This window comes from Psammomys obesus, unplaced genomic scaffold (assembly GCF_907164565.1).
Source record: "Psammomys obesus unplaced genomic scaffold, mPsaObe1.curated_primary_1811, whole genome shotgun sequence".
NCBI classification, from domain to species: Eukaryota; Metazoa; Chordata; class Mammalia; order Rodentia; family Muridae; genus Psammomys; species Psammomys obesus.
In genome coordinates this window covers 30282081-30305486 of record NW_026593286.1, presented here as the reverse complement: position 1 = coordinate 30305486, position 23406 = coordinate 30282081, and the positions used below count along the sequence as shown (strand labels likewise).

The 23406-nt window shown below is 39.3% G+C and overlaps 1 protein-coding gene across 2 annotated transcripts in view; it reads left to right on the top strand.

Moving 5' to 3' along the window:
• Bmpr2 (bone morphogenetic protein receptor type 2) overlaps positions 1–23406 on the top strand; it is a 131173-nt gene that overhangs the window by 88805 nt on the left and 18962 nt on the right. The window contains exons 4-10 of one of the 2 annotated variants that reach the window (XM_055616481.1): positions 440–550; positions 1837–1928; positions 3934–4164; positions 6273–6387; positions 9960–10120; positions 11034–11181; positions 19666–19802. In XM_055616481.1, coding sequence (XP_055472456.1) covers positions 440–550; positions 1837–1928; positions 3934–4164; positions 6273–6387; positions 9960–10120; positions 11034–11181; positions 19666–19802 — 995 coding nt within the window. The remainder of the gene's footprint in view (positions 1–439; positions 551–1836; positions 1929–3933; positions 4165–6272; positions 6388–9959; positions 10121–11033; positions 11182–19665; positions 19803–23406) is intronic. The other variant, XM_055616482.1, reaches the window with a different exon arrangement.

Genomic DNA, 23406 nt, shown 5'->3' with positions numbered 1-23406 from the left:
GTGTGTGTGTGTGTGTGTGTGTGTGTGTGTGTGTGTGTGTGTGTGTGCGCGCGTGCACGCACGTGTGTGAATGCAGATGCCCCCGGGCTAGAGAAGATGTCAGACCATATGGAGCTGGGGTTACAGGGGGCTGTAAACTGCATGATGTGGATGCTGGGAAAAGGACTTGGGTTCTCTTAAAGAGCAGTGTATCCTCTGAGTCAGTGAGCCATCTTTCCAGCCCCTACTTCAATTTTAATAATTAGAAACTTACTTGACAAGTATTTTAAGTTTATATAAGATAATCTATGTGTTTAAAATGTCACAACTATCACAAATTGGTTAATTTTTTCTCAATTTTTTTTACAAAAATAGTACTGAATTGACTATGTATTAATACAGCCTTCCTAAAGACTAGTTTGTCAGTATTAAATAAAATACTTTTCTTTTTTTCTTTTAGGTCCACCTCATTCACTTAATCGAGATGAAACAGTAATCATTGCTTTGGCATCAGTTTCTGTATTAGCTGTTTTGATAGTGGCCTTATGTTTTGGATACAGAATGTTGACAGGTAAAAAAAAAATACCACTTTTTGTCTCATCGGCTAGTAAACATATGATCTTCTTGGATTTTGTTTTATATTTATGTGTTTTCTTATTTCCTGTGTAAAGGGGGTGGGTCGTGCATGTGTGGAGTCAGACGATAACTAGCAGGAGTTGGTTCTCTCCTTCTGTGTGGGTTCTAGGCATGGAACCCCACGTCTTTACCACCGAACCATCTTTGCAAGTCTGTTGTTTCCTTTTTAAAATCTCTGTGGAAAATCTATGCACAAACAAAAACTCTGCGCTCAACAAACATTTTCCCTCAGTTTTTAGAAGAATTTTGTAAAATTTATTTTTATGATTGTGTCTGTGTGTGTCTGTATGTCTATGTATGTCATGTGTGTGGTCCCTGGGGGCTGGAAGATGGCAGTGTATCTTGTAGAGCTACAGGTGCTTGTGAGACACCTGATGTGGGAACTGAGCTCAGCTCTTTTGAAAGAACAGCAAGTTCTCTTAACATCTGAGCCATCTCTTCAGCCTTAACTAGAAGTCTTAAACTTACCCCAAATGTCTGCCACCCAAATGCCACACAGTTATTACGTGAAGGCAATATTAAATCTAAAGGCAAACTTAAATCTAAACCCACACTTACTACTCCTTTCATACCACTGAATTATTTTAATCAAAATGCAGATACCATAGATCTATAAATACTATAGCATATCTCTGTAATATAATTTAAATACTATATAATCCTAATGCTACTTTTACATATGAAAAAGCCAGTAATTTCTCATCAAGCATCTAGTCAATTCTAATAAATTTTGGGTGTGATGGGTTGTTTAGGAAATCAGCACTTACTCATTCATTCAAATGATTCTCCTAGAAATTTTTTGAAAATTCAGTGCTAGGATTTTATACTTTTAAACTGAGTCATCATGGAATTATCTCACAGAATTCTGCCCTCAGTTCATTATTTATCTTCATTAATCAAATTATTTCTACTTCATTGATTTATTCCCTTCTGCAGCTCTTCTTAACTGTAATACATTTTAAATTTTATTTATTCTTATTTTGTGTGCATTGGTGTTTTGCCTGAATGTATGCCTGTGTGAGGGTATCATATCCCCTGAAACTGGAGTTAGAGACACCTGTGAACTGCCATGTGGGGCCGGGAAATGAGCCTGTGTCTTCTGGAAGAGAAGCTAATCCTCTTAACCACTGAGCCATCTCTCTAGTCTTCAACTGTAATATTAAAAAAGTACATTTCTATTTTAAAAAGGATACATATTTGAAAGTGTTCTCATTCTTCCAGGAGACCGAAAACAAGGTCTTCACAGTATGAACATGATGGAAGCGGCAGCATCAGAGCCCTCTCTTGACTTGGATAACCTGAAGCTGTTGGAGGTAAAGTTGTGCCTAGGTGTTGACTGTTCTAATGATTACCTACTGGCCTAATTAATACTGTTTAAGCTGGCAATATCTCAGGAGCTATTTAGAAAGTCTTTCTGGGCATGGTGGGGCACATTTGTAATTCCAGCAGTCAGGAAGCAGAAGCAAGAGCATTTCCTTAAGTTCAAGGCCAGCCTGATCTGTGCAGCAAGTTCTAGGCCAACCAGCAGGGCAACATAGTGAGAACCCACCTTTAAAAAAAATGGAGGAAAAGGACAAGAAGAAGGTTTAAGTGTGTCTAAAATGATGTGCAGCTTATGACATTGGGAGAAGTACCAACTGAAACACAGAGCTTTGCCTAGGATATATATATATGTATGTATGTATGTGTATGTGTATGTGTATGTGTATGTGTATGTGTATATGTATATGTATATGTATATGTATATGTATATGTATATGTATATGTATATGTATATGTATATGTAATCACAACAGAGTTTGAGGCCTGCCTCTGCCTTCCAAGTGCTGGGACTAAAGGCATGTGCTTAACTGTATTTTGATACTACTTTTTTTCAAAAGACTGTTTTTGTTTTATATGTTAAATTTTACCTAGAAATAATGGTATAAGACTAAGCGTGGTGGCACACACCTTTGATCCCAGCACTCAAGAAGCAGAGGCAGGCAGATCTCCATGAGTTTGAGACCAGCCTGGTCTTCATAGAGAGTTTTAGGACATAGAGGTACGTACTGAGACCTTTGTCTCAAAAAACAAAAACAAAAGAATAAAATAATGATGCAGTAAACATGTATAAAGATATGATGATATCTGGATGGTGATGGTACACGCCTTTAGTCCCAGCACTCGGGAGGCAGAGGCAGCAGATCTCTGTGAGTTGGAGAGTTAGCCTCGTCTACAGAGTGAGTTCCAGGATAGCTGAGCCAACACAGAGAAACCCTGTCTCAAAATAACCAGAGAGAGAGAGAGAGAGAGGAAAAACAACAAAAGAAATGATGATAGATCCCCAGCTTGTTTTAATGAAAATTCCCCAGAAGCCAAAAATTTTGCTGTTTCTATATGCATGGAGTAGATTTTTATTCTATCCTAGATACTGTGCGTATTATACTGTGAAATCCTCAGACTCTTGCTAATTTTTAATGTGCGCTGGCCTTCAAAAAGGGTTTATTTTAATTATATGTGTTTAATTATATCTGTGTGTCTATCCGTGTGGGTGGGTGCATGTGAGTGCAGAAAGAAGGGACACTGGGTCTCCTGGAACTGGACTTAACAGGCAGCTGTAAGGCACCTGAGATGGTGTGGTTCCCAGCACCCATCCCCTGGGAGATTAGTTTGCTCTGACTACTAAGTGTCTCAACAGCCCTGTGTGCTGATTTTTGTTACTTGTTTTTGTGAGCAATTGACTTGCTTGGACACACACTATAAATGAGTCTCTTGGGCAGAAGTTCAAGTCTCAGTTCAGTTAGTATATTTAGCTAGAATCTGTCCCATGTGATTACTGAACTCCCTTGTTCTGGCTTTCTCCATTTGAGGTTTCTTCCCTCACTCTCTAGAAACTCTATTTGCCACAGATTGCATCCTCTTTTTCAAAAGACCCTTTCATGCCGTTTTTAGTTCCACTGCTGAAGCTGATTTCAGTCTGCTTTCAAGCTAAAACTCATAGAAGCTGGTAGCTTACCATATGCATTCCTTTCTTCTGTGCCTGGATACCTCAGACTCTAGCTGCTCTTTTAATGTGTTTAGGCCTTCCCTGGTTTCCCTCGTTTAATCTTGTCCAGGGTGTTTGGCTCTCATCTATTAGAAGGACAGTCAGGTAGGAGCTTCCTCAGTTATACCAGACACCGTTATTAGTTGCTTCTTGGTAATGGAATAAACTGAACACAGAAGAGAGCTGCTGCATATCCTGGGCAATTGTAGTTTATTTTGTTTTTGTTTTAGTAAATTTAATTGTTCAATTTTAATACAAATTAATAACTTGCCTTTTTAAAAACAAACTTACAGCTGATTGGACGGGGTCGATATGGAGCAGTATATAAAGGTTCCTTGGATGAGCGTCCAGTTGCTGTAAAAGTATTTTCTTTTGCAAACCGTCAGAATTTTATAAATGAAAAAAACATTTACAGAGTGCCTTTGATGGAACATGACAACATTGCTCGCTTTATTGTTGGAGACGAGAGGCTCACTGCAGATGGACGCATGGAGTATTTGCTAGTGATGGAGTATTACCCCAATGTAAGTTCCTCTTTAAAAGATACTGTCGTGTATTATACCTTTGATCAGATTTTCAGGATTATTAGTGTTGCTTGTTTATAAACTTGTTATTAGTGTTCTGTAATGAAAAAAGAATGACAGCAGAATTGGAATCAAATATATCACTCAGCCAGGCATCATGGGACATGCCTGTAATCCTGGTACCCAAAAAGAAGGCTAAAGCAGGAGTATTGTGAATAATACCAGCCTGGGCCATTATTGTAAGGCCCTATCTTAAAGAATAACAAAACACTAATAATTCTCTTTATTCATCTCTCTTCTTTCACTTCTCTCCTCCTTCTATTCCTCCCTCATGCCTTCCCTTCCTTACCCTTTCTTCTTCCCTTCTCTTTAACTTTCTCTCTCTATCCCTCTGGATTTTTGTTGTTGTTGTTGTTTTTGGCTGGGGGGAACATTTCATGACAGGGTTTCTCTGTGTAGCAAGAGCTCTGGCTGTCCTGGACTCACTCTGTAGACCAGGCTGGCCTTGAACCCACAGGGATCCCCCAGCCTCTGCCTCCCAAGTGCTGAGCTTAAATGCATGTGCCACCACGCTTAGTTCTTTCTGTTTCTTTTGTCATCAGACTTAGCAGTCCTTTCACTGACATTAATTCTGTAAGCTCCTTGTCTCGTGAGAAGTTCATCATGATTTGTGGATGAGTATTTTGAGGTGAACAGCCATATATATACAGTCATCCCTTAGTATCCTCCATCTACCTTGCACACGCATACACACACACACACACACACACACACACACACACACACACACACACACGGTGGCAGCTCTTCAAGTCCTTTATAAAAATGCCATGTAGCATTTGCATAGAACTCTTTTTTTTTTTTTTTTAGACAGTGTTTCTCTGTGTAGCCCTGGCCGTCCTGGAACTCACAGAGATTCACCTGCCTCTGCCCCCCAGCCACCGCCCCCCCAGTGCAAGTGTGTGCTACCACCACCCAGCTTTTCATATAACTCTTGCATATCAGTTCTTGACTATGCAGTGAGGATGCCGTGTTAATAGTTGTTATACTGTTTGGGGTAAATGACAAGAAGTAATGTTATGTATAGATGCAACTACTCTTTGAGTTATTATTTGTTTTTCTTGACTTCATTGGAGAAGAAACCAGGGTCTGGGTATACTAAGCAAGAACTTTTCCACTAAGCCACATCCCGTCCCTAAATGTTCTTTATATAGTTGGTTGAACCCTAGAATGTGAAGTCTTTGAGTATACAGAACTTATAGACTTAAAAAAGCCATATTGTATTCTCTGTATAAACCATAACAGTATTGTTTGTAAAATTTGGTAAAACAAAAAAAATTTTCAGGTTAATTAGTATTAGTCCAAAGAAGTGTTTAAAAGGAAATAACCACCCATAATTTTAATATTTGAAACATAAGAATTGATAGTCAAATTCCTTCTTTCTGCTTGTTCTAGTTAGGAGTAATATTGCTGTGATGAATCACCCTGGCCTTTTGGGAAAGTCTGGAAGGAAAGGGTTTATTTGGCTTAAGTTTTCCACATGTTTCTCAGGAAAGGAAGTCGGGACAGGAACTGACCTGCAGGAACCTGGAGGCAGGAGCTGCTGCAGAGCTAATGAAGGAATGCTGCTGACTGGCCTGCTCAGCTTGCTTCCTTGTATTTATGGGGGAGCGCTTGTTGTTATTGTTTCCAGGCAGGGTCTTAACATGTAGCTCTCCCTGTCCAGGAACTCACTGTGCATACCAGGCCAACATCATAATCATAGAGATCTGGGATTAAAGATGTGGCCTACTGATTTGGCTTCTTTTGTTGTTTTGTTTGGTGCATGTGTGTCCCGTGTATGTGTCCTTTGGGCATTGCCCGCAGCCTGATCTTATGGAGGCATTTTCTCAGTTGAAGCCCTTCTCAGGTGACTGTAGCTTGTGTTGCTTACATAAAGCTAGCCGGCACACCCTCTCTCTCTTTTCTTTTCAGGGATATTGTGTCAATATCATTAGATAGTTGTGGAATTCTACCCTATGCAAGTTCTTCATAAGATTGCCTAACTTACCTCTTCCTTTCGAAGCAAATTCGTTTCATTCTTTTGGTATACTGATTCTTTTATACAGGGATCTCTGTGCAAATATCTGAGTCTCCACACAAGTGACTGGGTGAGCTCTTGCCGTCTGGCTCATTCTGTGACCAGAGGACTGGCTTATCTTCACACAGAATTACCACGGGGAGGTAAGAAGAATAAAAATTTAATTATATTTTGGAAGAAAACTATGATCTATATTATTAAAATTTGAGTATTAACTAGTTGTTTGAAAGATCCAGCATGAGGAAACATTTGAATGTGACAGGAAGAAAAGGAAGCATGGATCTCATTAAGAATTTGAAGACTTTCTAAAAATATACATATAGCCATTTTTAGAAAAAATTATTTGTGGTAGAGTGCATCTCAGTGTATAATGCTTCTTCAGCATATGTAAGGCCCTACATTTGATTCCTCATATCATAGGACCAGACAAGAAAAATTCTAAAGGGTTTTCAGACCTTTCAGACTGTTTGTGAACGTTAGGTTAATACTCGTATCAAGGCTGTATTTTCCTTGTATTTATTTTGTTTATGTGTATAAATAAGTGCATTAGTTTAATATTACATGGATCTTTATTTCATAAGCTATAATTCTCAAACATCTTTTTATAAATAAATGTTCAGCTAGAGACAGAGGAGGAAGGAGATAACAGTGGCTTTATTAATAAAGATATTTTTTCTTTCTCATATACATGTAAGAATCTCAAGAGAGCCAAGGGTAGTGGCTCTTGCCTTTAATCCCAGTAGTCAGGAGGCAAAGGCTGGTGGATCTATGAGTTTAAGGCTAGCCTAAGTCTATGGAACAAGGTCCAGGCCAACTGAGACTATATAGTGAAACTATTTTTTTTTTATTTTAAGATTTATTTATTATTTATAATCTGTACTCCAGAAGAGGATACCAGATCTCACTATAGATGGTTGTGAGCCACCGTGTGGTTGCTGGGAATTGAACTCATGACCTCTGAAAGAGCAGCCAGTGCTCTTAACCTCTGAGCCATCTCTCCAGCCCGAAACTATTTTTTTTAAAAATAAATTTGGAGAGGCCAAGTGAGACATCACATACTTATTATAGTCCTCACACCCAGGAGGCTGAAACGGGATTGTGGGTTGAAGTTCATTCTGGAGTGTCAGATGATTCTGAGCCACCCTTGAGCACATAGTGAGACCTGTATCAGCAAAGGAGGAGAAGGAAGAGGAAACACTGAAGAGATGAAGATTACAGGCCGGTGCTAGACACTTGCCTAGTATGCATGACCCTTGGTTGTGTGCCCACCAGCAGACAAAACTAGAACGTAAGGAGTGTCGAGAACTGGTTTGGCAGCATGAGGATATTAGGCTCAAGGCCCCTGTACTTTTTCTCTGCCATCCTTTACATATGACTTTCATTTTCATAGTTATTTCATTGTCCATTGTGCTGTATTCTAGATAGCAGGGGGGAAAAGAGGGGAAAAGGAATTGTCCACCCCCACCTCGAGAAGTTGCTCTTGTGCACATGTTAATCCACTGTTACCTAATAGAGACCAAAAAAATATGGTTGTTTTGTTTTTGCTGAGTGAATTGCTGTTCGGACAGTGTTGGGCTCTGTTATTAATAAGAACGGGAGGCAGAATGCTACAGCTACAGTCTTCCTCAGCTTTCCAGTGCTCTACTGGCGGTCCAGAGCACCTCTTTTAAATACACTTGCCTTCTCACTTTGTTTCAATATATATTCGCATCACAGCACCCTGAATTAGCATGGCTGTGAAAATCGTGTCTCTGTGCTTTCTCAAGTTTTCCCTCTCTGTACCACATTTTGTCATGCTGTAACCTGTCAGTGTTCTTGTAGTCTCCCTGACCTCTTTAGTGAGGAGAAGTTTAATGTATCCGTTTCTTAGATCGTTGTTCCATTATATAATAGCATGGATCATCTTTTCTAGCTGATACTTCATATATAAATAATTGCTTCTGAATAATTTATTGGCTCATTTACTTGACATCTTTCCCAGAGTACAAGATTGACCTGTTATTGCCTGTGTCAGCAACTGGATGCTCCTGCTCCAGTGTTAGCACATTAGCCATTGGACCGTGTCCTTACTTTAAATATTACAATCCTTTTAGAAGCTGGCTTAAAACAGAATTTAAAATATCATCCTAGTTCTCTTTTCAAGGTTTGCATGAGTCAGCAAGGTTTTAAGTCAAGCACTGGCTGAAATTCTTTACCTAAATAAAGGTATTTTTCTCAAACACTAGCTAATCATAGTACTAGTTTTCATTAAAAAATTATATAAATATCATATATGTCTTAGTTTATAGTTTTGCCTAGTTAACTTCAAACATATTCCTTAATATATTATTTCAAAATATTTAAAGTGTCCTGTTGGGCTGGGGACCTTCTGTGCCGAGTACTTCCTGACTCCGTCCTCAGAGCCCACAGAAAGCGCTGGCTACTGCAGTGTCTGTGTCACCTCAGGGTGAGGAGCAGCAAGAGGTGTGGGGCAGAGCCGGCGGTCCAGCTGAAATGGCGTCAGGCTCAGGGAGAGACCCTGTGTCAAACATTTTTTAAATTACATTTAATTTTTACATGTATGGATGTTTTCACCTACATGTATGTATGCACGTATACTATATATGTGCCTGGTGCTTGCAGAGGTTACAGATGGTTGTAAGTCACCATGTGCATGCTGGAAAGCAAACCTGGTCCTCTTCAAGACCTCTCTCCAGCCTCTATTCAATTTTTGTTGTTGTTGTTGTTGTTCATTTGTTTGAGACAGGTTGAGATTTCATGAGTACAGCTTCCATGTCCTGTACAGAAGACAGTCCCTTCCCAGGTGTCTGGGGCTCTGGCTCTTGTGGTGTATTCACCCCTTCTTTGATGTTCTGAGTCGTAGGTGTGGGTGTTGTGTTGTGCATGTATGTCATTGGAGCTAGACACCTCATAGTGAGTTGTTCTCCACATTTGACCAGTTGTGGCTTTCTGTAATGGTCTCCATCCGCTACAAAAAGAAGCATTTGATGATGAGTAATAGCTACACTTATCTGTGGGTAGAAGGATAAGCATTTAGAAGTAGTTAAAAATTATTTTGGTTTAAGAAAGCTGAGCCTTAGTTTCTCAATTGATACCTGTTCTAAATATATAACAACTATTCCTTTTGGTATTGCCTCCTTTTGTGCTTTAGAAATGAAGAGAAAGCCAGGCATGGTAGCACCAACCTGTAATTAAATCACTTTTGAGGTAGAGGCAGGAGAATCAGAAGTGCAAGGTAATCCTCAGCCTGGTTTACATGAAACCCTGTCTGAAAAAAATTAGCCAACCTCCTAATCAACCAACCACAACAGTGAACACAAAACAAAAAAGAAATGAAGAGAAAAACAAGTTTGTACTAGAGTTAGAAGTATTTACTGTTAGAGTCAGTTGAATGTTTAGTGCTTGCTAACTGTATTTATAAGAGGAGTTTTTAGAAAATAGTGATATGTTGAAATTGTGAGGTTTGGCTTGGTTTGACTTGAAGTCTTGCTCTGTCATTTATGTTAGTCTCAAACTTGTGATCTTGCTGCTGCAGGCCATGTGCTAGATTTTAGGCATGTGTCTTGAAAACTAGCTTTCTTTTCCTCCCCCCTCGCTTTTTTAAACAAGTAACAGGTGGAAAAATAGCACTATATAGTTCCCATTATCTGTATGTTAATTTAATTTCCAATAGTTCTATCTAAGCATTAATAAGTATTTAAAATTACCCAAACAGATCATTATAAACCTGCAATTTCCCATCGAGACTTAAACAGCAGAAACGTCCTGGTCAAAAATGATGGCACGTGTGTTATTAGTGACTTTGGCTTGTCCATGAGGCTGACAGGAAATAGGCTGGTGCGCCCAGGGGAGGAAGATAACGCGGCTATCAGTGAGGTGAGTACATGAGCATCACAACACAACGGTTATTCCTGTGCACTGTCAGCTGCAGACTGGTAAAGTTAGGAAATTAGGAAACACCAACATTGTATTTGGTAAAGCTGTCAGTTCATTTTGAAAATGAAAACTTCAGCTCATTTAAACAGACATTATGGACAAGTATCATGGAATTGATTTTTTTGGTGTTTTAAAAGGGAACATAATTAGATTGTCTGTTTTTGTTTTGTTGGGTTTTTTCTTTTTGATTATTTTTTTTTTTTAGTTGGTTGATTTTTGTTTTGTTTTTGAGACAGATTCTCTTTATATAGCCCAATTTGGCCTTGAATAACTATTCTCCTCTGAGGGCTGAGATTTTAGGCAAGTGCTACCAGATCCAGCCAGGAATTGATTTTTGAAGCAAGAGTAAGGTTACCAAGTTTGCTCTCTGATTACAATGTTAATGTATATCCTTTCTGACCCTTTTCTATGCTTTCACACACAGATCTTCATATATAAACATATTTGCAGTTTTTAAAAATGTTAAATGATGTACATATTGATTTGCAATTTTCTCACCATGCTTGATAGTTTTTTTCTTGCATTATTGTCTATACTGCAAAGGTGGGCAGTGATAAGGCAGTCAGCTGGGGAGCAGCCTGCAGGCTCATGGAGTTTTAAAACTTGGCGTAAGAACAATTACTCTATTCTTTCTTATCAGTGAGTATTTTTTACTGAAGCAGATTTAATACCGTTTAATTATTAAGAGGGGAGAGATTTTTTTAATGTGTTGTGTAGAGAGGGCTCAGTCACCTCTTAGGGTCAAATAATAGCACTAGTAAGAGTGAATTTGACATATGATTTTTGATCTGATGTTTGCCCTTCATGATATGTTACATTCTATTTCTTTAAACAACCACTCTTACTATACCAGGTTGGCACAATTCGCTATATGGCACCAGAAGTGCTGGAAGGAGCTGTGAACCTGAGGGACTGTGAGTCAGCCCTGAAGCAGGTAGACATGTATGCGCTTGGACTCATCTACTGGGAGGTGTTCATGAGATGTACAGACCTCTTCCCTGGTAAGAACTGCTGGTAGAGTTATCATATTTTTTTTAAGAATTATTTATTTATTATTTATACAGTATTCTGCCTGCCAGATGAGGGCACCAGATCTCATTGCAGATGATTATGAGCCACCATGTGGTTGCTGGGACTTGAACTCAGGACCTTTGGAAGAACAGCTAGTGCTCTTAATCTCTGAGCCATCTCTCCAGCCCCGATTTATCAGATTTTTGAAGTGATACAATTGTATTTTTTTTCTCACTTACATTCAACAACTCAGTTGGATTCAATAATCTTTTTTCCTTCAAACTTTCAGTTCATTGCCATCTGAATATTGAATATTCAGAATGGAAATTTTATTAACAGAACAGAGTAAATCAGAAAGTTTTTTTTTTTATTAAAAAACTGCTCTATGTTTTTATCTGAGTAGTTTCATTCCAGTAATAGGTCCTCAGCCCTCCAGTAATAGCCCCAGCCCCCCCTCAGGGGGCCCTGGCTTCCTCAAATACCAACATACACATGGCATACACAGACACACATAAAATTAGTTTATAATTCTAATACAGTGAAATGAACTGATACTTATTGAGCTTACTATAGGTCAGCTAATTTCTACTTTCATAAATAAAAGTATGTTTTCTGAGGCCTGGAGAGAAGGCACAGTAGCTAAGAGCATGCTCTACAAGAGGACCATCTCAGATGGCTCACAACTTTCTGTAACTCCAGGAGGCTCTAATAACCCCATTGGCCTATTTGGACACCTGTACTCACATTCACATACCTATACACAGACACACAATCAGAAATAATAAAAACAAATATTTTTAAATTATGTTTCAGAGGGGCTGGAGATGGCTCAGTGGTTGAGAGCACTGTCTGCTCTTCCAAAGGACCTGGGTACAATTCCCAGCACCCACAATGACCGCTCACAGCTATCTGTAACAACACTTCCAGGGGATCTGACACCTTCATGCTAATGCACAAAAAATAAAATTAAAAATAAATTATTAAAAAAATTACGTTTCATAAATTAGAAGTACAGAGAGTTAATCAAGATATTTTTTCTGAAAATAGCAGTAATTGTCAACTGGGATTTTGGCACACTTTTTTTTTTTTAAAAAAACATTGTAATGCAGCCTTCTGTTCAGATCTGCAAACAAGACTAAACTGCCTGCCTACTTAGAAAATTGAGGAGTTTTAAATCCCTTTTGTGGGGATTAAACCCAAGGCCTTTGCACATTGGAGGCTGGCATTTTACCACCCCGCCATCCCCCAACCACTAACAGTGCTGTTTGTTACTTATTAGAACAGAAGCAACAGTCATCCTTTAATTGTAGTACTTTCAAAACAAACAAACAAACAAACATGCTTCTGGTGGCTGGGAAGATGGCTCAGAGACTAAAGTGCTTGCTGTACAAACATGAGGGTTCAGATGCTAGTACCCATGTAAAAAGCTGTGCCCACTGCTGTGTGCCTCTAGTACCAGTGCTGAGGAGGTAGAAACAAATGGATTCCTGGCAATCCATGGCCAGCCAGCCTAACTGGATCTGTAAGCTGCAGGTTGCAGTGAGAGACCTTGTCTCAAAAGGCAAAGAAAGAGCAATCAAGGAAGACATCTGGTGACCACCTCTGCCCTTCACATGTATATGTGTGTAAGTAAATAAATAAACATATAGGATGGATTATCACTGCTGGTGGGAGTAAATTGTCACAGGCACTATAGAAATCAACATGGAAGTTTCTTTGAAACCTAGAAATGGAACTACCATATGGGATGACAGGACGGTTCAGTTGGTGAAGGCTCCTGCTGCACAGATCTAATGACCTGAGGTCAATCTCCAGAAAAATGGAGGTAGAAACTCTACAAACTTGTATGAAATGGGCACACACATATACATACACACAAAAATAAAAAAATTGAGTAACAAAAGATTCCTTCTATATGGCCCAGCATTTTGGAGGCAGAGGCAGGCAGATTTCTGAGTTTGAGGCCAGCCTGGTCTACAGAGTGAGTTCCGGGACAGTAAGGGCCAGTCTTGAAAAAAAAAACAAGAAAAAGAAAAGAAAAACAAGAAAGAAAGTGTGGGTGCGTGCATGTGATGGAATTTTATTCAGCCATGAAGAAAAATGAAGTCATGGCACTAACAAGAAATGGATGACTCTGGAAATGATTATATTATGTAAAATAAGCCATCTCAGACAAACATTATATGGTTTTTTTTTTTTTTCTCTCGTACACATAATTCTAAATACTAATTTTTACTTACGGGGTCAGGTGTGGGTTTAGGTTTTGAAACTAGAAAGGGGACCACAAGAGGAAGAGATCTCAAGATAAGGAGGGAGAAAAAAGGAGAGGAATAATAAGGTACATGCAAAGTAAACATAGGGACCAGGAGGTGAAGTCAGTGGAAAGCAAGTTGATGGGGGAGGGAAGAGTGAGATAAATGTGAGAGCAAAGTATGTATGGAAGCCATTAGGAAAGCCATTACTGTCAGGTGTAGTGGATCTCTGCAACCTAAGAGGTCAGCCTAGTCTCCACAGGGAGCCCAGGACAGTCAGAGCTGCTAGTGAGACCCTGATTTGAAACAGAACAAAGAAGGAAGAGAAGGAGGCAGTGGCAGCAGCCCATTACTTTGTATACTCTCTTTAAAAGCAAATATATATACACAGAAAAACCCTGTCTTGAAAAACAAACAAAACAAAAAAACTAATAAATCAAACAGAAAGGGTTATAAAAGGTAAAATTTCAGAGATAAATTTTTTTGTTTAATGAGTAGAGTCTGAACATGATGAATTCTAGACATGGATAATGGCAATAGATGCATAGTGGGAACTGTATTTAATGCTACAGAGCTGTACACTCAAAAATGACTAAAATAATAGACTTTTTGTATTAGGTATTATTTTGCAACAATAAAAAAGAATAAGAGGATTACATGGAGATACTTATCGTACTTTACTACCACTGTACAAACACCTGAGAAAAACAAAGGAAGTAATTGCTTAGCCCTGGGGTGTGGGCAGAGCATCATAATCGTTTTGGGAGCTTCTTCATGGGAAACAGGAATAGTTCAGGCAATATATATAACCCCAGGTATTGCCCTCCCACAACCTACTTCCTCTTACTGGTCCCACCACACATTTTACTACCTTCCAATAATGTCATATATTATGACTCATCAAAGGATGAATCCAAGGGATGTTCATTACATTATAGCTCTCATGATGTAAGCATGTCTAGAGACAGTAAGAGTAAATAAATAAATCTTTAAATAAATAAAATAGTAAATTCTTAGTTACCTATCAATATTCCATTTCAAAAAACTCTGTAATGAAATCATTCTTCTGACTTGAACAACATTTCTTTTAGGTTCCTTGCTGCTATCTCACTATTTCTCAGACTTCTGGATAACTTCTTTAGAAACAGATTCCTTCTTTGAATTTATTCTTACTGTGTTTTTCTTACTCACATTGATGGCAAGATTATAGGTATTGTGATGGTTAGCTAATCTTGATCATCAACATGGTTGGATTAAGAAGTTCCTAGGAGAGCAGACATTCTGAGCTATCTGTGAGGGCTTCTCTAGACATGCTTACATCATGAGAGCTATAATGTAGTGAACATCCTTGGATTCATCCTTTGATGAGTCATAATATATGACATTATTGGAACTTTACCAAGTAGTCTAGACTGGCTATCAGGGATCAGTCTGTCTCTGCCTCCCTCTTGCCATTGCTGGAATTGCAGTCTTGTATGTCACCACACCCCTCATTTTGTTGTTGTTATTGTTGACCAGGGTGAGGGGGTGCATTCTAGGGAGCCAAACTCAGGTCCGCATACTTTCAAGGCAAGCACTTTACTCACTGAGCCATCTCCCCAGGCCTATTCTTACAGCATTTAAGACAAAAAAAAAATACACTGAGTTGGGTGTAGTGTCACACTCTTTTAATCCCAACAACTGGGAGGCAGAGGCAGCTAGGTCTCTGAGTTCGAGACCAGCCTGGTTCTTAGAGCTAGTTCCAGGACAGACAGGGCTACACAGAGAAACCTTGTCTTAAAACAACAATAAAACTAACCAGTTGTATACATGTTTATGTGTACATATACATATATGATTAAGATAAAATGAAGGTTAAGATGAAATTGGTTAAATGAAAGCTGAGCTGTAGCTCCAGTATGTAGAGGTTTTGCCTCGTATGGGTGGGGCTTTGAGTCCCGTGCTCCACAGAGACACATTGATGAGAAGTGGAGGACAAATGGTTAAGACTGAAAATCCAGGTATTCTCTCAGTAAGCAGATTAATTAGGAAGATTAGTGTTTAGGAAAATGGTGAGGATTTTTTAAAACCAGTGTCTGAAGTTAATGACTTGGGCAGACATGGAATGTCAGCAGCCAGAAGATAGGAGCAGGAGGACAGGGACGCTTGGGGCAAGCAGAACTGGATTTGAAGCCAGCATGGGCTACATATAGTGAGACACTGGGCAACAAACACCAAACGACAGTAAATGTAATTGAAAAGTGGTGAGCAGGTAGAACTGAGGAATGGGACAGGGTTTCTCTCTGTAGCCCTGGCTGTCCTGGAACTCCCTCTGTAGACAAGGCTGTCCTCAAACTCAGAGACTTGCATCTGCATCCTGAATGCTGGGATTAAAGGTGTGAGTCACCACGCCTGACTTTAGAAATGATTATGATTATGATTATTACTTGAATAAGAGGAGCTTCTGTTAAATCAAGAAGACAAGCTATATGACAGAGAATATGAGAAAAGTATTAAGAAATCACAAGCAGGGTATACAGCGTACTTTTCAAACCTTTTAAAAGTCATGTGTTTTTATTATGTGTATGAAGGAGTGTTTTGGCTGCATGTATGTTTGCTGCATATGCAGAACAGGGTATCAGATCACCTGAGACTTGAATTACAGAGTTTTGAGCCACCGTTCAGGGTTAATGCCCTCTTCTAGCTTCTGCAGACACCCAACACATACATAGAGTACATGTACATACAAGCAAGCAAAACACTCAAACACATAAAATAAAATTTAAAAATTATTTTTAAAACCTAGAGTATTATATAATAATTATACAAACTTTTTTATTTTATCTCAAAATGCAAAATTTTCAAGATTTATTTTACATATATGAATACTCTATCTGCAGGTCATGTGCATGCCAGAAGAGGGCATCAGATCCCAGTGTAGATGTGGTTGCTGGGAACTGAACTTAGGACCTTTGCAAGAACAGACAATGCCCTTAACCACTGAGCCATCTCTCCAGCCCCTACAACATATGTTTTAATGTTGAATTAAAACATGTAATGAAGGTTGATTCTATAAAATACTTATAAAATAAGTGAATTACGTGTCTTAGCATGAGGAAAGAGTAAAATGCTACAGTATTTAAATGAAGGAAGAAATTTTAAAAAAATACAAGAGAAAGAAGAGAAGAAAAGGAATAAATGTCATTTGAGAAGGGAGCAAAAATGCTTCAATAAAGGAGACACTTAACCCATCCAGATGAGGTAACAGAAAAGGAATGTCAAATGATAGGGTCAAATATTTGATCTCTTCTTAACAGTTTAAAAGAAAATGAGATTATAGGACTTCTCTTAAGCAATCCAGTGACTATAAAGTTTTAGGAAAATCTGTTAAGGTTAGTATCTCCCATCATGATGGGAGATTAACATCTGTGTGTCCACATGTATTAATAGAGTTGGCTCCAAATAAGTGTCTTTTGAAAACCTAGATTTAGAACCATGAATATTTAGTGGAATTTTCTTTGATGAGTGTGTGTGTGTGTGTGTGTGTGTGTGTGTGTGTGTGTGTGTGTGTGTGTATGTGTATGTGTATACATACATGTGTGCCTGTGCATGCAGAACCAGAGGTCAAACTCTGGTGTCATTCCTTAGAAGCCATTCTCATTGTTTGAAGCAGGGTCCTCACTGTGGCTTGGGTATGCTGGTGAAGCTGGGCTGGCTGGGTGTGGGGCTCCAGCAGTCTGCCCCTCTCTGCCTCTCCAGTGCCGGTCATAGCACCATGCTCGCTACCTAACCCAGGGCCCCGTGTGCGTGGCAGGCAGGGTCCAGACGAGCTGTCTCTCAGCCTCTTTGTAGGTTCTTAGTGCCACTGCGTCAACACAGAATCATGCACTAATGTCTTACAGTAAGCTTTGAAGTTAGAATTTAAGTGATCTTAGTAAAACAATAGCTTGTTAACTTTTAAACTCTGCTAATGTAACATTTGGTGGGAGGAAAACTAACAAATAACTGGGAAGTATGCACATGTATCATGCAGAGGCAGGTCAGAGATGCTAGTAAATAACAGTTCAGGTAACGAGTTGAAATTGGTTCTCTGAGGTAGGTTTCAAGGAACAAACCAGCATCTTTAAATCCTTTAGTTTTGTCTTAGAGTTCAATGTTGATATTGATTCGCTTTAATCTTAAAAACATGCAGTAATGTCACCTGTTTTTAAATGTAATTCAGTGTTCTAATAACTTGGGCTCTGCTGCATAGACTATAAAAACATACAATTAATTTTTGTAAATTGTTAAAATTATTAAAAATATTGATGAGGCAAGAATTGTTTTGAATATTCAAATAGAAACAAAAGCTTGTGTTTTATGGAGTTTTGTTTTTTTTTTTCTCATCTGGGTCATTATAACTTTTATTATTGTGCCAGTGAGATAAGAAAGGCAGACATTACTATTTTGCTAACAGGAAGATTGAACACACAAGAGTTATGTGAATTTTCCAAGGAAAAGGTGAAGCCAAGATTAGAACAGAATGCCCTAACTGCCATCCCTTCTAATCTATCTTGTTATTTTAGTATGTTAGAATAGTGATGGGGAGCCAGGAAGACTATAGTTCTCTGTGTTCTTTGCCAAGAGGCCTCTAGGCTAGCAGTTCTCAGCCTGTGGTTTGTGACCCCCAAACCTGTATCTCCAAAAATACAACAGTAGCAAAATTACAGTTAAAAAGTAGCAATGAAAGTAAGTTTATGGTTAGAGTCACCAATATAAGGAACGTACCATTAGGAAGGTTGAGAACCACTGCTCTAGGCCATTGAATTTTTATTTATTAGTCCTAAGGGCTATTCTGCCTGGCTCTGTATGTTTATTAATACACTTTCTCACATTTTGTAAATCAGCAGTATTTCATTGTAAGCAGCTAATTTGTACCTATTGGTTACACACACAGTTGTCAAACACTGATAGGATAGTTAGTGATGCTTTTAAATTCTAGATTTAAATATTGCTTGTTACAAGGAAAATTAAACAGTGACATACATGGTCCTGTCATAAAATTTTGTATATAGGACTCACTTAGGGATATAGCTCCTCTGGTACAGCGCCACATAGCACGTACGAAATCCAGAGTTTATTTAGTTCCCAGCTCTGCAACCCAGTGTGGTAGTGTGCACCTGGAACCCAAGCCCTTAGAAGGTAGCAGCAGGAGGGTCTGGTTCAGAGCCACTCTTGGCTACATAAGAAATATGAGGCTAGCCTGGCACACCGGAGACCCTATCTCCAAAAGCAAAACAAAACATAAAAATAATGATATTTGATGCGTCCTGGCTGAACTAGAATAGAGCCGATAACCTAATAAGGCCTGGTGGTTGTTCAGTCTTTCCTCTTTGGTTCAGTCTTTCCTCTTTGCTTCCATGTTATTGTACTAAATCCTGCTTTTTTCTTAATTTTCTAATACAAGATTAGAGTTCAGACATAATTTTAAGTTATTCCTTAGACTATTTTCTCCTCCTAAATTTAATAGCAGTCAAACCCATTTTAAAATACCTGTCTAGCCTGATACAGCTCCGTGGTAAAAAAAAAAAAAAAAAAAAAAAAAAAAAAAGAGTGTCTCTAACCAGGTGTGATGGCTCACACCTTTAATACCAGCACTTGGAAGGGCAGAGGCAGGCAGATCTCTGAAAGTTCGAGGCCAGTGTGGTCTACAAAGCAAATCCAGGACAGCCAGGGCTACACAGAGAAACCCTGTCTCAGGGAAAAAGAAAAAGCTGTCCAGGACTCCGTGTAAAGTATGTAGCTAACATGTTCATACTTAGTACTAAGTAAGTACTTAGTGTGTACTTAGCAAGGCCCTGAGTTTGATCCCCAACACTAAAGAATAAATAAAAGCATTGAAACCACTGTTTGATTTATCATTAAAATTTGAGACTTCTAAATAGTCACAATACATCAAATCAACAATGTCTCTGAAATTTGCATATATTCTTTTGTTTTCTGAGACAGGGTTTCTCTGTGCAGCCTTGGCTGTCCTGGACTCACTTTGTAGACCAGGTTGGTTTCAAACTCACAGAGATCCACCTGCCTCTGCCTCCCTGAGTGCTAGGATTACAGGCATGCGCCACCGTGCCCGGCTTGCATATATTCTTGAAAGTGTTTAATACATATGATTTCTCTGCTTATTTGATACTAAAATTACCTCTGCTCTTCTGTCTTCTAAGATAATTAGAAATTCTATCATTCTTTTCTTTAAATACACAGGTGAGTCTGTACCAGAGTACCAGATGGCATTTCAGACAGAGGTTGGGAACCACCCCACGTTTGAGGACATGCAGGTTCTTGTGTCGAGAGAGAAGCAGAGGCCCAAGTTCCCAGAGGCCTGGAAAGAAAACAGCTTGGTAAGAAAATGAGGACTTCCGACCAAAAGTAGACAAGTCTAAATGTTCTTGAAGCAAAAAATAGAAGCCACCTAGCTCTGGTGATTCATGGCTGCACCCCACCATGGGGCTGAGGCCAGCCTGGGCTTCAGTGTAAAACACTGTCAAAGATGTGTTGGGTGGGAGGGAGTAGAGGTGGATATATAACCAACCTCATCTAAAAAGTCAAATTCAGTAAAAACATCAAAATTGTGTTTATGTAAACATTTCCTGTACAGCAAAATATTGAGCTTAGAGTTTTAGGAACCACACATACTATGGGCATTGCTTTAAGCTCTTGCCATTTGGGAAAGCTTATTTTAAAAAAACACCAGCCATGGGGCTGGAGAGGTGGCTCAGCAGTTAAGAAGCACTGGCTGCTCTTCCAGAGGTCCTGAGTTCTGTTCACAGCAACCACATGGTGGCTCACAACATCTATAGTGAGATCTGGTTCCCTCTTCTGGCGTGCATGAAAACAGAGCACTGTATAAGTAACTAAATAAATCTTAAAAAAAAAAGGAAAAGAAAGAAAGAAAGAAAAAGTCACCATGTGGTGGATTCCCTAGTTTCTTGTCATCTGTCTAGGTTCTACTCAGAAACAGCATTTTTAAAAAAATCTTATGTCTTTCTTTTACTTATTAATAATTTTCTTCTTTTGATAAAGTTCCATTTAAATAATTGTATTACTGTATGTGTTAGGTGGTAAACATTACAATTATTGCATGTTTAAAAACTTTGCAGCCAGGCATGGTGTCCAACGCCTGTAATCCCAGCACTCAGGGAGGCAGAGGCAGGTGGATCTCTGTGAGTTTGAGGCCAGCCCGGTCAACAAAGCATGTCCAGGACAGCCAGGGCTACACAGAGAAACCCGGCCTCAAAAAAAAAAAAAAAAAAAAAAAACAACCAAAAAGAAAATGCTTTGCATGTTAGGATCACACATGAGTAATAATCAGCAGAGCAATGTTTTCAAAGGTGAAAAGATACCCTCCAGCCTCTGCTCTTCATAATGAAAACTCAGTGTACTCCAGTTTCTTTTCCATTGTTACTCCATGTTTTACTCTATTGTTAGAGCAGGTGAGTTGCACATTTGGGGGTCAAAGGACAATTTGGCAGTCCCTCTTTTTATTTCTGCCACACTCCTTACTCTTAGAGTACCTAGCCCCTGAGCTTCTAGTCAGTTTTGTCTATCAACTATCTCACAGTACAAGTGGTGGGATTGTACATACATGACATTGAGCCTTTCTTTACATGGGTGTTAAGGACTGAACTCAGAACTCAGGTTGTCAAGCTTACCTAAATAGTGTCCTTACCCACCAACCTTCTCACACAGACCCTCCATTGTTTTATATTTTTATCATTTTATTTCCTTTTTTAATTTTTATTTTGAGACAGGATCTCATTAAGCCCAGACTGCCCTCAAACTCTCTACATAGCAGAGGATGACTGAATGCCTCCTCTTGCTTCTACCTCTCACATGTTGGTTCTTAGTTATTCTTCTGTTAGTCTAAAGAGACACCATGACCAAGGCAACTTATAAAGCATTTAGCTGCAGCTTGCCTGAGTTTCAGATGTAAGTCCATTATCATCGTGACAGGAAACATTTTTATTTGTTTTTCTGTAAACTCCAAGACATATTTGTCATTACAGTTTTGAAATTTCACCTGGGTGTATGTTAGTATGTTTCTTTTCACATATTTTTTTCCTGGGTGTTGAATGAAATTAGACATTTTGAAGGTTACAGTGGCAAAAAAAAAAAAAAAAAGACAACTTAAGTATTACATGATAAATACATATTAATTCTTCAGATCTTGTGACTGACTTGTTTTAGAGCCCTCTTTGAGTTTACCCAAGATTTTTAATATTCTGACTTCTCTTTCTCTCCGGATTAACACTAACCCTGAAGATCCAGTACTGAAGCTTGTGGTCTTCCCAGGTCTTTCTGAGTATGTGCCCTGCCAGGTACATGTACACGGTTTCTAGGTTACCCAGCACATACGAAAGCATTCAAAACTCAAAAAGAACATTATTAAATTATTTTGCAGGTCTAAGGTTCAAATTTGTTGTACAGAACATGCTCGTAGGAATAATGTCACCAAGAATTTTAGCCTAGAATAAGCTTCTCAGATAAAAAAAAAACTCACCTTAAATATAACATCGAAAAATATACACATGAATATGTATATAAATGTACTAAAATGTTCTAATTCATTGAAGTTCTGTATTCTGTAATTCGTGGTGTTACTTGGTATTCTGTAATTCCCATTGCTATCTGCCATCCTTAATCTCTAGTATCTTTTTTAAGTAGGGCAAGTGTAGATATCAGAGTAAATGAAAACCTTTTTTCGTGTGTGTGCGCTAGAGATGGATATGAATGTATTTACATGTATGTAGGCATATATGGAAGACTGAAGTTGACACTGGATGTCTTCCATCACTGTTTACCCTGTATTGAGGCAGGATTTGTGTTGAACCTGGAGATTGGTGCTTTGGCTAATCTGGCTAGCCACCTTGTCCAGGGACACCTGTCTGCCTCCAGTGCTCTGGGATTGCTTTGGCCACCCAGCTTTTGTGTGCAGTCTGCATGTATATAATCTGCAATCTTCACACTTTTGCCTTGGCAGTAACTCATCTGTCCAGCCCCAGATGAAAAGCTTGATGCTTAAAAATCTAGAAACGTCCTGAGTGAAGTAGCCCAGAAACAGAAAGCCACACATGGTATACTCAAAGTGGATATTACACATATAACATAGGATAAACATACTAATATCTGTACACCTAATGAAGCTAAATAAGAAGGAGGACCCTGGGTAAGATGGACATCGAAAGAGGGAGAAAACAGCGAATAGGACAGGAGCCTACCACAGAGGGCCACTGAAAGACTCTACCCAGCAGGGTGTCAAAGCAGATGCTGAGACTCATAGCCAAGCTTTGGGCAGAGTGCAGGGAATCTTATGAAAGAAGGGGGAGAGAGAAAGACCTGGAGGGGACAGGAGCTCCACAAGATGATCAACAAAGCCAAAACTCCTGGGCCCAGGGGGTTCTGCAGAGACCAGTACTCTGCCCAAGGACTGTGCATGGAGAGGACCCAGACCCCCTGCTCAGAGGAAGCCATAGGTTTCTCAGGTTCCAAGTGGGTTCTCTAGTAAGGGGAGCAGGAGCTCTCTCTGACATGTACTCAGTGGCTGGCTTTTTGTTCACCTCCCCCTGGTGGGTGCAGCTTTGCCAGGCCACAGAGGAAGACAATGCAGCCAGACCTGATAAGACCTGATAGGCTAGGGTCAGATGGAAGGGGAGGACGACCTCCTCTATTAGTGGACTCGGGGAGGGGAATAGGAGATAAGAGGGAAGGAGGGATCACTGGGAGGAGACAAGGGAGGGGGGCTACAACCGGGTTACAAAGTGAATAAATTTAATTAATAATAATAATAAAATACCCAGAAAATAAAAATCTAGAAACAAGTCTAAAGAGATCTTTCTCCCTCCCTCCCTCTCCTCCTTTCTTATTTCTTCTTCCTTGTGTGCGTGTGTTAACCTGAGTGGTGTGTGTGTGTGTGTGTGTGTGTGTGTGTGTGTGTGTGTGTGTGTG